Source organism: Sebastes umbrosus, chromosome 3 (assembly GCF_015220745.1).
Source record: "Sebastes umbrosus isolate fSebUmb1 chromosome 3, fSebUmb1.pri, whole genome shotgun sequence".
In the NCBI taxonomy this organism is placed as follows: domain Eukaryota; kingdom Metazoa; phylum Chordata; class Actinopteri; order Perciformes; family Sebastidae; genus Sebastes; species Sebastes umbrosus.
In genome coordinates this window covers 37,070,043-37,088,387 of record NC_051271.1, presented here as the reverse complement: position 1 = coordinate 37,088,387, position 18,345 = coordinate 37,070,043, and the positions used below count along the sequence as shown (strand labels likewise).

The following is an 18,345-nucleotide window of genomic DNA, read 5'->3' as shown; positions in this document are numbered from 1 at the left end:
TTCTGCTATGGATTGACATTCAGTTTAAACATTCATAGATCCCTTTTGGGTCCTGATTAGGGATGCTAATTTAGATTTTTTGTTGTTTTTCTAACCGATAACCGACACTCGTTAACTGATTATTAACCGTTATCCGACAAGATTAATGCATCGCATGCAGCGCTACTATTTTTAGTGCCTAACAAGCAACTATAAGCCGATGCACAAACAGGTTAAATCCATCATTCATCACCAGCTGCAGTGTATGAGCACAACAGACAACTGAGTCCCCAGTTGACCCGTCTGGGAGAGTTACTGTAGCAGCCATGACACTGCATTTATTGTCCCAGTAAGTCTCAACCGCAACATTTAGTTTAGCTGCGAGGTTGTCAGCTGTGTGTCTGCCCGGCGTAACTTGAGCGAGTGTCCTACAGACCGTGTGTGTGTGTGTGCTGCGTTCGAAGATGTAGCGTTGCTGGTGGCTTCGTGCTTCCCGTTGTCACACACATACGGTCTGTCAGCGCGGCGTAACATTAGCGAGTGTCTTACAGACCGTGTGTGTGGCGGTGGTGAGTGTGGGGTTGGCGGTGGCGTTGTAGCTGTGAACGTAGCAGTGTAGTGTGTGTACAGTTCATTTGTCGGTGAATAAATGCTACAACTCCTCAGACCTTAGCCAAGCTTCTGTGTCGTGCAGCACTGGCTCAGGCTCACTTAAGGTGGGCAGTTTTTTTGTCTTTTTTGGCATCATTGGGCAAAAATTCCCTAATAACCTTTCAGCATATTGTAATTCAAGTGTTCTGAGAGAAAACTAGACTTCTGCACCTCCTCATGGCTCTGTTGTTAGGCTTTAGAAAATCTAGCCAGTGACGGGAGACTTTGACCAATCACAGGTCATTTCAGAGAGTTCCTGTTGGCTGTGCTCTGGTCATGTGATCGGAACTTGGCGTTCCTTCAAGCCATCTCAACCTGATCTCAACATGGCTGCCGGGTCACAAACTTTCTCATTTTACAGCTAAACCATGCACTACAAGATGATTCTGAAAACATTTGAGGAGAGAAATAGGCATTAACATAACAGAATATTGATTCATATTTGATCAGCGCTGCCTAGTTTGACCGTTTGATCGGAGTTTGCGAGTGATTGACAGCCGGCTCTCATAGACGGCAGCTGGACAACAGACCTCAGATCAGCTTTTACTGCTTGTTTTCCTCCAGTCTGTGAAATCTTGCAGATGCCGTTAGGAGCACTAGAGGACACCAGAGGACACAGAAGCACATGATTTTTTTTCAGGTTACCTGTTTCATGAACTACTGTCACGATATAGCGACCGTTTTTTTTAAAAGTAACTATTTTAAATCATATTTGCTCCAATCACCTTTAAGGTGGACCAGTTATTCTCCTTTAAGTGACAAGCCTCTCCTCTGAGTTTTGCTCAGCTTTTTTTAGCTATTTATTAATATTTATTTTAACCTTTCAACCGATAGCATTAGTCAGTTAAAATTCTCAATGTCGGTTAAACTGTTAAACTTTTTTGACTTTTCCTCGAGCGCCACCATGAGGTTGACACACCTGGTTTTAAGCAAAATATCTCAACAACTTTTAAGATTGCCATGAAAATTGTATACACATATTCATGCATTTTAAAACATTTTAGTGATCCCTTAACTTTCCCTCAAACACAACCATCAGGATATACTTTGATCAATATTCTGACCAAATTAATGCAAAACTAAATACATTCCCATCAGCCTCAGCTGTACTTTGTATTTTGCTAATCAGTAGATGTTAGGAGGTTGACAGGGTCCCCATCAGCCTTTCAGGGAATCTGTGTTGCGGTTGTTGAGTACTCACATTAGTATTATATTAGTGAAAGATACAAAACAGTCTTCCAGGATCTGTAAATATGATACTGTAACATAATAACACCCGTAGCTGATGAGTATGTGCTCCACGATAAAGGATTACTTGTCCTGTGTTAGTCTTTACTCAGTGTCAAAGTCTGTACGTGTGAAGATTGTTTGATTGAGAGATCAGGATGTGGCGGTGAGTAAACACACCTGTGATTGCTCCTCTTCTCAAATAGCTGCTATTCACTCTGCAAAATGACATTGTAGTGTAAGCTAAGTAAGGGCTGTTCATGAGCAGCACGGTGTTATATGACAGTAACAATGACAAGAGGCAAAGGCAATCAGGGACACATAGCTGCAGAGTAAATTGTACATTGTGATGTTGCCTTCAGTCAGTTTTTTTTCTTTTTCTGTCACTTATGCTCAATGCTGAACACAAGCCCACATGCAGCAGCCATATATACTGTAGCACTCTGTATTTACAAGACAAACAAACTACAATGCTGATTGTGGTTTAAAAATGCATAGAGTAAAACAAAATGCATTTATAATGTATCCAATATATATGATAAAACAAAGAACACTTTTGTCATCTCAGCCACTGGAGTTCATGTTTCCTATAGCTGGTGATTTGATTATTGCCAGTGTTTTCCAACCACTCAAAGTGCTCTACACTACATGTCAGCAATACATTCATAGTCTGATGGCTGCGTCTGCCATGCATGGCTCAGATGTGGACTGTAGGAGCCGGGGATTGAACCGCCACCCTTCTGACTGGTGGGCAACCCGCTCTATCTCTGAGCCACAGCCGCCCCAAACAGTACATACGATCAATTCATAACATACGACATACCCTTTTTCTTGATTAAACAACACAAGATATAAAGCACCTGACAGTTGACTCAACCAGCTGTAGCTTTAAAATGCGGCTTACATGCATCAATAATGATGACACGTTCAACAGCAGACAGGTTTTTGTTTCACTCTGTTTCACTGTGTGAGGACTATAGTACCCGTAAGCTTTGGCTCTGGAACTAAACTGTATGTAACTGGTAAGAACAAACATGCATCTTCCTTCAGTTGTTTTATAAAACAAGTTCAAAATGTGTTTTAATGAGTTAGTTGTTTCATCATTAGTAGAGAATTCTTGCAGCCATGCAGCTATTGTTACATTAAAAAGGTTATAATTGCTGAAACAATGTTTAAATCTCACTGAATAACTCAAGTTATGCTTTATTTCTGCAGGAGATTAAACTGATTTATATGTATAAAAAAAGTTTGAAATATAAAAAGCTTATAACTTTAAATATGTTGTATAGAAAATTAATAAATAATTTTTAAATGGCAAAAAATATACCTCATGTAGTAAAAAGTAAATGGTGGTAAATACTATGTAATATATTATATTATATTATGCTATATTATATTACTTTTTAACATATCGTTGTAGTTGCAAATAAAAGTGGAAATTGTTATGAAAAATGTTAAAAACTACTGATGTATTTGTGTTTCTTTAGCAATGTCAGTAAAGTATATGATGGTAAATAAGTTATATGTTATATATATATATATATTACAATTGTTAAATTTGAAATTGTATTTTCTCTGAAGGTAAATATGTAATTTATTATAATATGTTTATTACATTAAAAGTTCAAACGATCAACTCATATTATATTAAATTATATTATATTATATTATATGAATTTCCCCATGGGGATCAATAAGGTTTTATCTTATCTTAATTGGAATAGCAGTTTTTATTCACATTTCACATATCTTAACAAGTCATTGTAGTTCAGCATGAAATATTTTTTTTTTTAAATATTATTGATGTATTTATAGTTTTGTTTAGCAATTAGAGTAAACTTTACGGTGTTAAAAATATAAAATATATGTATTATAATTTATAAAATTACACTTTACTCTATTTTATGTGAAGGTAAATATGTAATTTATTATATGTATATTATCCCTAATATAGGATATCAAATTTTAAATTATTGTGAAATTATAGTGAATGAAGTTTGTACATAGAAATAAAGAATTATTAAATAAATAATGTTCTTTTGTCCCCATATAACCCATCAGAGCCGGCCCGTGGCATAGGTGGTATAGGTGTCCTTCCAGTCTCAGTGCAAGGTGAAGCTGCTCTGTGTGCTGTACACAGTGCTGATAGTGAAGAGTCTGGTGTACTGCTGTGGACTCTCTCTGCTGATGATCCTCAGAAACAAGGGACCGTCCACCAACTGCACACATGCTGACTGACTCGCATTTTCTCACCATCAAATCTCATCAGTTCATCTCATTCATCATTTTGATCACTATACACAAATATCAAAAATGACGTGTTGATGTTGTAAAATCTTTTTATGCAGGTTAGATACTGTCATCCTAAAAATATAAATACACACACACACACACACACACACACACACACACACATGTACAGTGGAGGAAATAAGTATTTGATCCCTTGCCGATTTTGTAAGTTTGCCCACTTACAAAGAAAGGAACGGTCTATAATTTTAATGGTAGGTTTATTTTAACAGTGAGAGACAGAATATAAAAAAAAAATCCCAAAAATCCCATCATATAAAAGTTATAAATTGATTTGTATTTTATTGTGGGAAATAAGTATTTGATCCCCTAGCAAAACATGACTCAGTACTTGGTGGAGAAACGTTGTTGGCAAGCACAGAGGTCAGACGTTTCTTGTAGATGGTCACCAGGTTTGCGTACATGTCAGGGGGGATTTTGGTCCACTCCTCTTTGCAGATCATCTCCAAATCCTTAAGGTTTCGAGGCTGTCGCTTGGCAACTCGAAGCTTCAGCTCCCTCCACAGATTATCTATGGAATTAAGGTCCGGAGACTGGCTAGGCCACTCCATGACCTTAATGTGCTTCTTCTTGAGCCACTCCTTTGTTGCCTTGGCCGTATGTTTTGGGTCATTGTCGTGCTGAAAGACCCATCCACGTCCCATTTTCAGTGTCCTGGCTGAGGGAAGGAGGTTGTCGCCCAACATTTCACGGTACATGGCCCCGTCCATCCTCCCTTCGATGCGGTGAAGTCGTCCTGTCCCCGTAGCAGAGAAACACCCCCAAAACATAATGTTTCCACCTCCATGCTTGACGGTGGGGATGGTGTTCTTGGGGTTATAGTCAGCATTTCTCTTCCTCCAAACACGGCGAGTCGAGTTGATGCTAGAGAGCTCGATTTTGGTCTCATCTGACCACATCACCTTATCCCAAGCCTTCTCTGAATCATTCAGGTGTTCATTGGCAAACAGACGGGCCTGTACATGTGCCTTCTTGAGGAGGGGGACATTGCGGGCGCTGCAGGATTTTAAACCATTACGGTGTAGTGTGTTACCAATGGTTTTCTTGGTGATTGTGGTCCCAGCTGTCTTGCGATCATTAAGAAGTTCCTCCCGTGTATTTCTGGGCTGATCCCTCACCCTACCTACCCCACGAGACGAGATCTTGCGTGGAGCCCCAGACCGAGGGCGATTGATGGTCAATTTGTGTTTCTTCAATTTCCGAATAATGGCACCAACAGTTGTCTCCTTCTCACAAAGCTACTTGCTGATGGTCTTGTAGCCCATTCCAGTCTTGTGCAGGTCTACAGTCTTGTCCCTGACGTCCTTAGACAGCCCTTTGGTCTTGCCCATGGTGGAGAGGTTGGAATCTGATTTTGGACAGGTGTCTTTTATACAGGTAATGAGTTGAGACAGTTGTCTTTTATACAGGTCACGAGTTGAGATTCGGAGTACTTTCTTAAAGCGAGAGGACTAATCTAACCGGTCTGTGGAGGCCAGAATTCTTGTTGGTTGCTAGGGGATCAAATACTTATTTCCCACAATAAAATACAAATTAATTTATAACTTTTAGATGATGTGATTTTCTGGAATTTTTTTTAATATTCTGTCTCTCACTGTTAAAATAAACCTACCATTAAAATTATAGACCGTTCTTTTCTTTGTAAGTGGGCAAACTTACAAAATCGGCAAGGGATCAAATACTTATTTCCTCCATTGTATATATATATATATATATATATATATATATATATATTCAGTTACTCAGTATAAATTCTGTGTAGTGTTATTTTGATGCTGTTTATTTCCACTTTTAATTGTGACTTGTATAATAATAGAACAGTAAGATGAATCATTAGCTGTCTGGAAGATATTTTATTGTTTACAGTATTTTTCTGTTCTTGTGTTTCTTTTTAATACATTATACAGAGTTAGATTTGTCAAATTCATTCAGTGTAACATTCTCAATAAAGTGTCTGTGTTTTATAAACATACTTGTGTTTATGTCTCAATCCCTTGACCCTTAACTTGTGATCTCACTGGTGGTGACTTTGTGGAGAGCATTTGGAGTTGTTTTTGCATTTGAGTGTGGACGGAGATTATTTAGTAAAACGAAAGTCATCTGGACAGATTGTTTTAAACGGAGATGATCCGTTTTTAGAAACATCTGTATAGGTGTAGACAGGGCTCAAAGCTGAGACAGTGAGCAACGAGAGCTGAAATCAAGCTGTAGTTCCTGGAATGATTGTTTAACCAGAGTTGAGGGTTGTAACCGTCGTTGTGAAATTAATGTGAGGAAGTCTGCAGATCAGAAACCCACATAGCCCATCTGCTGCAGGAAAGGAAGTGTTGATTCTCAGTCAACAGTTTTTTTACGAGTCCTAATAACCACTGAGAACAGATTCATATCTGCTGCTGTACACACTCTCAAACTCATGAACTCCTCTTCCTCTCTGCAGCTCTTTGTCTTTTTCTCTTTGCCTTTTTTCCACTGAGCCCTCCATCAACGGTTAACGTCTTCTTGGTCCCTTAAACCATCTGGTTGGAGGACTGTGGTCGTGCAAATAGATTATTGTTCAGGTTCAGCAACTCAAAATGCTTTTTGATCAAATAGCCATAGAAGTGAGGAGCTCCAGGAGCTGAACTCAGGAACTAAATCAGGAGCTTTAGATTGTTTTATAATTATAGTTTTTATTTTACATATATATATATATTATATTATATACATATATATATATATATATACATATATATACATTTTTTTTAATATGTGAAGGCATAAATTATGCACTTTAGCATAAAATATTTATATTTCTTTTACACAGTACGTTGAATATGTTTTTCTTATATTTTTAATAAAATCCATCAAATATGTTCAATGAAATGAACGCTGTGTCATCATTTCATAGCAGTTGTAGCTTCAAAGCAGCTCTGCTGTTTGTTCATGTGTGTAAACAACAGTGTCATCAGCGTAGAGGTTTACATCCACACTGACACAGTTATAAAAGGGGGTCAGCGCTGAACCTGGTGGGACACCCACACCTACTGACTTGTATAGAAGAGCTGTGTGTATATACAGTATTTGCTCTTTGTTCAGCTTTGTTGTCCTTGTTTAGCTGTATGCTTATATTCATATCTTCCTTGTTCTTTAGTTTAGTTCACTTGTGAAGGGACAGTGCTAATTAATAAATACACATGGTATAAAAAGGCCAGAATTAGTCAGAAGGCTATTTTTCATATGTTGTTCTTGACCACGGTGTTACAGAAGGTATCCTAAAATACATCAGAACAAAAACATAAAACAGGACATGCAGTTTAAAAGTTGTAAAAGGACACACAGTTGTTGAAAGCAATATAAACAGGAGTGACATTTATACATATAAAATTACATTACAGACAAGCCGGACATATAGATAGAAGCAGCAAAAAGAGAGTTTAGTGCTGACATGTATTAATCACCCATTGATTTAATTGGGTACTTAAAGATCTATAGGTGTTTAGTTGTCTGATGTGACTTGTAATTATATTCCACTCTCCTGGCGCTGTGTGAAAGTGTATTCAGAGCCACAAAAAACAGAGTCACATCACTTGTAGGTGTCAAGAAACACGACCGACGACGTTGATTCTGTTTCTGATTATTTGCTATAAAGCCAAACTGAAATCCATAAAGACAAGTATTTTTATAAAACACAGACACTTTATTGAGAATGTTACACTGAATGAATTTGACAAATCTGACTGTATAATGTATTAAAAAGAAACACAAGAACACAAAAAAACTGTAAACAATCAAATATCTATCAGACAGCTAAGAATTCATCTTAATGTCATACAAGTCACAATTAAAAGCGGAAATAAACAACATCAAAATAACACTACACAAAATTTGTACTGAATAACTGAATATATATATATATATATATATATATATATATATATTGTGTGTGTGTGTGTGTGTGTATTTATATTTTTAGGATGACAGTATCTAACCTTCATAAAAAAATAAAAATTTTACAACGTCAACACGTCATAATTGATATTTGTGAATAGTTATCAAAATGATGAATGAGATGAACTGATGAGATTTGATGTTGAGAAAAGGCGAGTCAGTCAGCATGTGTGCAGTTGGTGGACGGACCCTTGTTTCTGAGTATCATCAGCAGAAAGAGTCCACAGCAGTACACCAGACTCTTCACTATCAGCACTGTGTACAGCACACAGAGCAGCGTCACCTTGCACTGAGACTGAAAGGACACTGACACTGAAGTGCTGAAGGAAACATGGTGGTTGAAGGAGAGGCAGCATGTGATCTTACAGTCAGCTTGCTCCAGAGCTGACAGGTGTGCTGGCTCTCTCTCTGGAAGACCAGAGTCTGCTGGAGCTGGAACCTCTGAAACACAAAAGGAGTGACATGTTTGCAGTTGCAGTGAGAAATGTCAATCTTCTGCTCCTCTGCTCTCTTTGACAGCGTCTTCACATGAAGCTGAATCACTGCTGAACACAGTCAACGGGCCTTCATTACCTTGGTCTGTTTGGGCCTCCACTGTGCCTCCCTCGTGCCGGACGTAGCAGCGGTATTTATACGTGCTGTTCTCTCGCTGATGGATCAGCAAGATGGCGGCGGTGCGTCCCGACTCTCTGAGCTCCAGCTGCTCTCCCACAGCAGGGGGCAGCTCCTCCAGAGGACCGTTCTCCTTCCGTCTTTTCCAGGAGAACTGGACCAGAGGAGGAAACATGGCTGAGGCCAGACACAGCAGGGAGCTCTTCCCCTCAGGGTGGGCTCTGGATGCTGCTGGGTACACGGTCACCACGGGCTTCACTACCGGCTCATCTGAAGTTTGACAGCAGCAACAAGCAGCACAGACACACATTGACACAGTCAGCTTACAGCACTGCACTGCATTCAGTGTGATCCTGGAAACTAAATGGACTCTGATCACTAAACTACTCAGAGTTCACTAGATACAGTCTACTGTATTCAGGTTCATATGGAACACACTCAGCATCTAATGGCAGCATGGGTTACAGAGCCGGTCCTGACCAATCTGGCGCCATAGGCAACAGATCAGCCGGCGCCACTTGTATCGCAGAAACTACAGAGCTTCATGTTTTGACATTAAGCGATGCAGATCACACTCAAGAAAAACTGTATACCTCAAAATGATGGGGGGTGATGCTGCGGGCCACCCAGAAAATAGAGTCTATTTAATAGACTATGTACTTATGATGTTGTGGGCTTTTTGTTATATTTTGAAATAATAGTATTACAATAATATTAGTAAAAAATAGTAAAATTTATAAATTTAGATTATTTTTTCTTTCCTCAATTGGGGCGCCACTCTGGATAAATGGAGACCCAGCATTCAGCTATACCACCTATGCCACTGGCAAAAGAACATTATTTATTTAATAACTCTTTATTTTTATGTACAAACTTCATTCATTATAATTTCACAATAATTTGGAATTTGATTTCCTATATTAGGGATAATATAAATATAATAAATTACATATTTAGCTTCACATGAAATATAGTAAAGTGTCATTTTATAGATTATAATACATAAAATATATTATATATTTACCACTGTACAGTTTACTCTAATTTTAAACAAACCTATAACCTAACTTTTATACACAACTACAATGATGTGTTAAGATATGTGACATGTAAATAAACACTGCTTTTTAAAATAAGATAAAACCTTATTGATCCCCTTTGGGAAATTTATATGATATAATATATAATATAATAGGAGATAATAATTCATTTCAATAGAGGAAAATGTTTTCTTTCTTTTCCCGTTAACTTAATGAACATACAGTATTATAATAAATAGCATATTACATACCACCATATACTTCACTGTAATTGCAAAAGAAATACATTAGTACATCAATAATTTCATCACTTTTTTCATAGCAAATTTATCTCAACTTTTTAAATAAATTTAAGATTCACTTTCAAGTAAAATAAGTATCATTTTAGTATAAATACTATAAAGATTAAATAATTGTAGTATAAACAGTATAAATGTCATAGTATACTATGACATTTATATAAAATATAATATGATTTGATCATATTAAAATTAATAATTATGAAAACAATTTTCCTTTTCTTTCACATTAACATAATGCACATATTAAAATAAATTGCACATTTATCTTCACATAAAATACATTTTTAAATTTAACAATTATAATATATATATATAACATATTTACCATCATATACTTTACTTTAATTGCTAAAGAAACACAAAAACATTAATAGTTTTTAACATTTTGCATAACAATTTTAACTTTTATACACAACTTCAATGATATGTTAGATCAAATGTTAAGCAATAATATGATATAATATAATACAATACATAGTATTAACCACCATTTACTTTTTACTACATGAGGTATATTTTGCCCTTTAAAAATTATTTATTAATTTACTTTACAACATATTTAAAGTTATTTGCTTTTCAAGATACATTTCCTGACACATATTAAATAATGTTTAATATCATATATGATCTAGTTTTATAAAAACAAGAGATGGTGCTGAATTACTGAGAGGATCAAATACTGTATATTTGTAACGTTTCCAATATCAAACTTTTTTATATATATATATATAAATCAGTTTAATCTCCTGCAGAAATAAAGAATAACTTGAGTTGTTCAGTGAGATTTAAACATTGTTTCAGCAATTATGAACCTTTTTAATGTAACAACAGCTGCATGGCTGCAAGAATTCTCTACTAATGATAAAAAAAATTAACTCATTAAAACACATTTTCAACTTGTTCAATAAAACAACTGAGGAAAAATGAATGTCTGTTCTTACCTGTTACATACAGTTTAGTTCCAGAGCCAAAGGCGTTGGGTACGTATAGTCCTAGCACAGTGAAACAGAGTGATACAAAAACCTGTCTGCTGTTGAACATGTCATCATTATTGTTGCATGTAAGCCGAATTTTAAAGCTGCAGCTGGTTGAGTCAACTGTCAGGTGCTTTATATCTTGTCTGCTGTTGAACGTGTCAGCTGAGGTGAACGAGTCCAAATTATGAACCAGAATCATATTTCAGCTCCATGATGTGTTCCTCTAATGTTCATATTAACATGACTGTCTCTTCTTTTATTGTCTTTTTAGACACACTAGCAGAGTGTCTCTGTGGATCGTTGGTTCACACGTTCATGTTCCTCAGAGGATGAATCCTACTGACTTTGGTCAAGTTTTATCCAGCACCATCATCAGGTCACATTTTATATTGTCCATTACTTTGATTTATGACGTATGTGCATCAATTACAGGACGCTTGGTGACACAGCCAGTGTGTGTTGAACTGTTAGTGGCTTATTTTGGTGAAGTGAACATCTGAAATATTAAAGATAAAATTAATCTTATTGAAAAGCTTTGTTGACAATTTCAGTACATTGATTCAAAGTGATTTCAGTGTTTGGATGTATGTATACAGGGTTTGACATTGATATAGTTATGCTGTTTTTAAAAACCTTTAAATATCTTCAATATTCTGTCACATATGGTCATGAGACATTTCTGTGTTGGTTAGCAGTTGAAAAGACATCTTAAATATTAAATATTAGGCTTCATCCTCTGGGGACCATCAACATCCACTGTAGCTGTCATAGGAATCAGGCCAAAAGTTCTCTATCGTATCGAGACTATCTCTCCAGCCTACATATTCCATATGTATGAGGAATGACCTCCCTTGGGTCAGGTGACATGGATACTTATTTAAGACACACTGGCACTGCCGGCCACACCTAGACGCAAGTCTATAAAGCGCATGCGTTGGTGTGGGATCATTACCATTTTGATCTCCACTTTGGAGCAGGTGCAGTACATGTGATCAGAGAAAGAAGAAAGAGAAAAAGCTAAACCAAACCAGAATACTGGATCAGGGTTACAGAATTGACTCCACTTAATTGGGGTAAGGAGCGGGCGTCTGTCTCTGGCAGCCTCCCCAGACTGCTGTTGTCCCTGTCTGGTAACTGTGTCTCCGGTGTGCTGCGTGGCGGCTAATCCGGTTGACCAGGATACCAGGGCTTCCAGGACGTATTGTGAGAGTCGCTAACGAGTCCAGAGTCAGTTTGTCTGCTGTGCCGTTAAGTCGGCTACAGCAGCAAACGTTGACCAGTGTGTATGTGTGTTACTATCCTGCTGCTTCCGGGTTCCATGTATCACAGGACTGGATACCTTGTGACATCACTTCTTTGGCATTAGAAAGTGGTTTCGTTTCTTGAAAGGGAACGGAAAAAAAAGTAAAAAAGAAAAAGAACAGAGTAGCGAAAGAGAGGCATTTTTTTATTTTAAAAAAAATAAAGAAATCTTTTGTTCATCAGTATGGCAGATACTGCAGGCCATTCCTGTTTTGGTTGTAATGTTAATTTGCCAATGGAGGATGGGCATGGCAAGTGTGTTTCATGCTTGGGCTATGACCATGCACTGAGGGCTAAAAATGACCCAGCGTCATACAGGGATTGTTTTATTAAGCAGGCCGAGCAGGTCTCAGGGGCAGCTGAGCCACCTATGGCTTTCCGGTTTAAGGATGGCATTGACAAGGCATGAGGAGCGATTGAGATTCCTCTGCCTGAGAACCCTAGGGCACAGCCCTCTTGGTTTGAGGATGAGAGTGAAGCTCCACCTGTCCCTACCAGAGTACCCCTCCTTCCAGATTTTGAGGAGTTAGTGCAGAAGCAATTAGTTGCACCTACAGCAGCACGCAGGTGGTCTGGTGTCAGTAGGCGGATGGCAGACATAAGTGAAGCTGAGAGGATTGGTTGTGGGCCAGTGCCTCCAGTGGACCAGGCATTAGCAGCCCTTATGTCTCCTTCTCAATCCTTGCTTGGTAGGGTTAGCTGCCCTAGCAAAAATTGCAGGACCATGGATGGTCTACTATTTAAGATGCACAGGGCTATGGCTGTTCAAACGAAGCTTGCCAATACTGGCGCCATCCTCTCATTGTATCTGCGTCAATTGCCACGCAGATCACAGGGTGAACAGGGGGGTGTAGGCCTGGCAGAGGAGATACACCAGGCTTCTTCTCTTCTACCTATAATAATGAGGGAGCAGGCTGAGGCTGCAGGCAAAGCTATGGCATCCCTTTGGACAGTCAGGCGCCACCTTTCGCAGATTCCTGTTGAGCCCTCTGCCATGTTTGGTTCAGATGCGGTAAGTATGTTGAAGCAGGCCAGGGAGATGACTTTACTCCTATCCAAGGGAGCCATAAGGGAGGTGGAGCAGGGCAACCGGCAAGCAGGGTTTTACTCCCATTATTTCCTTGTCCCAAAACGGGACGGGGGACTCTGACCAATCTTGGACCTCAGGGGAGTCAACAAATATCTCTGTCCCCTGTGATGCAAGATGCTGACAGTTCCGAGGGTGAGACAGGCGATCAGCCAAGGCGACTGGTTCGCTAATATCGACCTCGAAGACGCCTATTTTCAGATACCAATCTGCAAAAATCACTGGCACTTCCTGAGGTTTGAGTTCAAAAGCAGACCTCTTTGGTGTCAGGGCCTCAAGGTGTTGAATTACCTCGACGACTGGCTAATATCTGCCCCCACAGAACAGTTGTGCCGCCATCATGTGTGTATGCTCCTGGAGCACATCCAGGGTTTAGGCCTGCACCTCAACACAAAGAAGAGCAGGTTGGAGCCGACCCAGGTAACACAGTTCCTGGGAATGATAGTGGACTCCAGGTCTGCCACAGTGACACTGACCTTGGAGAGGCAAGAGGCCATAGTGGCCTGTCCCTCCCAAAGGTCAGCGGGAGACTGTGTCTCCGCCTCATGGGCCTGATGGCAGCTACTGCTCAGGTGGTACCCTTGGCACTTCTGCACATGCGGCTTGTGCAGAGGTGTCTCCTGAGATTGGGGTTGTGCCCTCAGAGGTCCCTGTTAACCAAGGTGTCGGTCACCCGGAGGCTTCGTGTAGCCCTTCACTGGTGGGAGCATCCAGGCAACATTGCAAAGGGAAGCATGTTGGGTCCATTGGTTCTTCGCCGGCTGGTAACAGCAGATGCCTCTCTGGGGGCTTGGGGTGCAGTTCACGAAGGTTGGGGTGTCAGCGGACACTGGACTGGCCCCTGGGCAGGTCAGCACATAAACGTGTTGGAGCTGAGAGCAGTTCACCTCGCACTCAAGCACTTTATGCCACGTCTCTGAGGGTACCATGTGCTGGTAAGAACCGACAGCACCGTAGTTGCTGCCTATGTCAACAGGCAGGGTGGCCTGGGCTCTCTGCAGGCGGAGAACAGGAAAGTGTTTCTGGTGGCCCCAAACTGGCCCCACATGACATGGTTTTCCAACATTCCACCTCTCCTGCACGGAGCGCCATGGTAACTTCTAGTCAGGAGAGACCTGCTGTTTCAGGCTGGGGGGTCACTGTTCCACCCCTTGCCAGAGCGGGTAGTCACAACCCTCCAAGGGGCTCGGGCGCCCTCAACTAGGGCAGCCTACTCCTATCGGTGAGGGGTGTTCCTGTCATGGTGTGAGGCATACCAGACCCTTTTGCCTGTACAATCCAAGACATCCTGTGATTTTTGCAGGATGCAGGGAAGTCCTCCACCACCCTCAGAGGTATGTATGTATGAGTTGGAGAACTCAGACTCACCGAGAGCTGCTGTGTTCTGATCTCGCAGTTACTCAAAGGGGCTCATAGGCTTACAGCTCGTAGTAGAGGGCCAGCTTTTGGACCGCATCCTGGGGGCATTGCAGCGCGCCCCTTTTGAGCTTATTGAATCTGCAGAGCTCAAATGGCTGTCACTTAAAACAGCCTTCCTTCTAGCAGTGACCTCTGCGAAGGGAGTGGGGGAGCTGCAGGCTCTATCTATCCATCAAAGATCCTGCAGGTTTCTGCCAGATGGTGTGATCTTTTGCCCTAATCCAGCTTTCCTCCCTAAAATACTCTCTGGAATGCACATGAGCCAGTCAGTTGAACTTTGTCCTTTCTACTCCCCTCAAGGGAGGGAGCCGATCGACAACAGTAGACACTATGCCCGGTTAGGACCCTGGGGATGTACATAAAACCAACGTAGGTGTTTAGACGGACGGACAAAGTCAAGGAGACAGATGGGCCCACCAGGGGTGCGTGTGCACTCGACACGAGGTGTAGCGACCTCATGGGCATTGTGGCGGGGTGCCTCCCTAGATGAGATTTGCACAGCAGCCACATGGTCAGCTCCATTTACCTTCACCAGATTCTACCGCTTAAATGTTGCATCCGGCACCTCCTTTGGTGAGTTGGTGCTAGGTGCAACCCGGATGTAATTTGATGTTATCCGCCCATAGGGCTGTGCCTCCTTTTTCTGGTCCCCCTGTTGGGGTGATAAGTGTCTCCCCTCAGTCTGCTTAGCGTCTTGCGGGCTGACCTGAGCGGCTTTCCTCCGGGTAGAGGCCTTTGTGCCTGGCAGGGCCTGTTAACTGGTTGGAGTGTAAATAGTGTACATTTGTAAATAGTTTGTTTATTGGGTAAACATACTTATTGGGCTGCACCGTCTCCTCTTACATAGTTCCCCATACATATGGAATATGTAGGCTGGGGTGATAGTGTCAATACGATAGAGAACGTTCGGTTAATCTTTGTTCTCTGAGTGAGAGACTATCTCTACAGCATGAAGCCGCTCAGAGACACGTTCCGATCAAATCTAGCAATGATTCCATGCCAACGCATGCGCTTTATAGACTCGCTTCTAGGCGTGGCCGGCAGTGCCGGTGTGTCTTAAATAAGTATCCATGTCACCTGACCCAAGGGGGGTCATTCCCCATACATATGGAATATGTAGGCTGGAGAGATAGTCTCAATACGATAGAGAACTTTTGGCCTGATTCCTATGACAGCTACAGTGGATGTTGATGGTCCCCAGAGGACGTAACCAAACGTTCTCTTGTTGTGGATCAAAGTTTTGGTTGGATGGAAAGACTGACAGAGAAAAACCTTCATTAAATACAAATACATTTACCATATCTCTGTTGAGGGGAGTTGTCATGAATACAAGAATTCCGTTGTATCATTTACTGAGGTGAAATTATCTGCTGATGTAAGAAATGTGTCTGGAAGGCTTTTATTGTGTTTGCATTAAGAGCAGAGTAGTATTGTGAGGAGGAATGGGATTTATTCCTGCAGCAGGTCAAAGCAGAGGATTTTAATCTTTATCATAATGATGAAGCTTGTTTTTTTCTTCATCATTTTGATCATTTTGTTTTAATGTATGTTTTTAATCAGACAAAAAGGACTTCTTTATGTTTTAATCCCATTTATTTGTATGATGTATTTAAATGATTCCATTCTTGTGCCTCAGTGCCACTAGTTTGTCCTCACTGTGTGGAACAACAATAAACCTGCTGGATTATCTGATAAAAATATGAATGAATATAAAATCAAATGAATCCCTCAGTTCAGTTTGTGTGTGACTGTGGCTGGGATGGAGGTGAAAACCTGGGCTGTGGTTTACTGCTCTCTTCCTGTCACAAACACTGTTTGACATCTGTTCATCTGTTGGTTTTTGTACAGGCTGCAGGGATCATTTCTCACTGTGGAGATATCCTCTACAGAAGCAGTAGTAGGAGGCTGAATGACTGAGTTTAACGTTCTGGATCTCCAACTCACAGTCGTTCCGATTAAACACAGCTGAGAATTCATCTTCATGAGGCTGATTGAAACGTGAATCTACTTCACAATATTTCATATCAATATGCAGAATCCATCTAAATGTTTCTGTGTCTCTCTTCTGGAACCAGTGTACATCATAACTGCCACACTGGTCAATTCTTTGACAGCTGAAGGAAACTTTGTCACCAACTCTCCTGGTCAATGTTAAATCATTCTTAATCGGCTCTGCTGCCATGGCAACCAGCGCTGTAGAGAGACAGACAGGTAGATGAAGGTGAGTGTGACAGTGTTTGTTACAGGTGGACTTTGTTGGCTCCTGATTGGCTGGAAACACTCACCTGAACACAGACAGCACAGAGCAGCAGCTGGGAGGAAAAGCATTGTGTGCAGTGGTGTTTCCTCTGGTGAACCTGGGGAGAAGTGGCGCTCTGATGCAGCTGAGGCCAAACAAGGATGAGCTATGAGATCAGACGAGGGCCACGTGGTTCCTAACAGGTCCTCACACCTCCCATCAGCCCCTGCGGCGGACTGATAACACTGTTTACGCTGTTTTTTTTTTTTTAGGTTTCTAAGCAGCTCACTCTGCTGTGTTGTCATGTATAAAACAGGGTCATCAGCGTAGATTTACCCACAATAGAGCCGTTTTTGTCTTTTTCAGGGGGAGTGCAGGGGGTCTTTAGGGGGAGATAGCAGGTCAACAGTAGATGTCACATAGAAGTGGTGTGCATCATCTGAAAGCTGGGAACCTGAAGATTAATTTGAGATGCAGCTCAGCACTGTGTGTCAAGTCGTTTTTGACACACCCTCCAAAATACTACATTAAGACACCAAGACCGTGACAAACACCATAGAAAAAGCCATGCTGTGATTTGGAATCAAAAACTTTTGACATTGGAGATTTCTGCAGGAATTGCATTTTTCAGCATGCGATTGGATGGTGAGCACTTCTGTTGTGTAAACTGCTCAGAAGCCCCCTTATTGTCAATCTAGCTAGGCCATCCATCCTCTGAATGCGCTAGGTCTTTAGTTTGTGGCTGTAAAGTTTCATGAGGTTGTGATTATCCTAGAGGTCACCACAGGTCATTTTATACAATGAGGTCAAGTTTCAAAAAATGGTCTCACTTTAATGAAATGGCTTCTATGGGGACTTACATCATCACACATGAATACAGTTGGGCTCATTGGATCCACAAGAGTCTCAGCTTTACAGTGATACCCAATTTATGTAATTCAAGACCGTTTAGGGACCCCAGTATGCAGAAATATTAAAATATAAAATATATTTTAGAATAGGCAAATATAACACATTTATACTGCATTCAAAAAACTGCATGTGATTATCATAGTGGGCATGTCTGTAAAGGGGAGACTCCTGGGTACCCATAGAACCCATTTTCATTCACATATCTGGAGGTCAGAGGTCAAGGGACCCCCTTTGAAAATTGCCATGCAAGTTTTTCCTCGCTAAAATTTAGCCCAACTTTGATGGTCGATTGGTCAGTGCGCCTCAACATCGGTCACCGATTGCGTTACTTTTGGACGGATCAGGGACGGCGTGTCAATAT

General features: G+C 40.6%; 1 protein-coding gene across 1 annotated transcript; it reads right to left on the bottom strand.

Moving 5' to 3' along the window:
• Positions 1-7,860: 7,860 nt before the first annotated feature.
• Positions 7,861-17,215, bottom strand: LOC119485487 (immunoglobulin lambda-1 light chain-like). Its single transcript, XM_037765125.1, has 5 exons — positions 17,119-17,215; positions 16,703-17,026; positions 10,990-11,040; positions 8,668-8,976; positions 7,861-8,535 (listed from the first exon to the last, which is right to left on the bottom strand). The coding sequence occupies exons 1-5, from the start codon at positions 17,159-17,161 to the stop codon at positions 8,252-8,254; spliced, it is 1,011 nt and encodes a 336-aa protein (XP_037621053.1). The 5' UTR covers positions 17,162-17,215; the 3' UTR covers positions 7,861-8,251.
• Between the last annotated feature and the right edge of the window lie 1,130 nt (positions 17,216-18,345).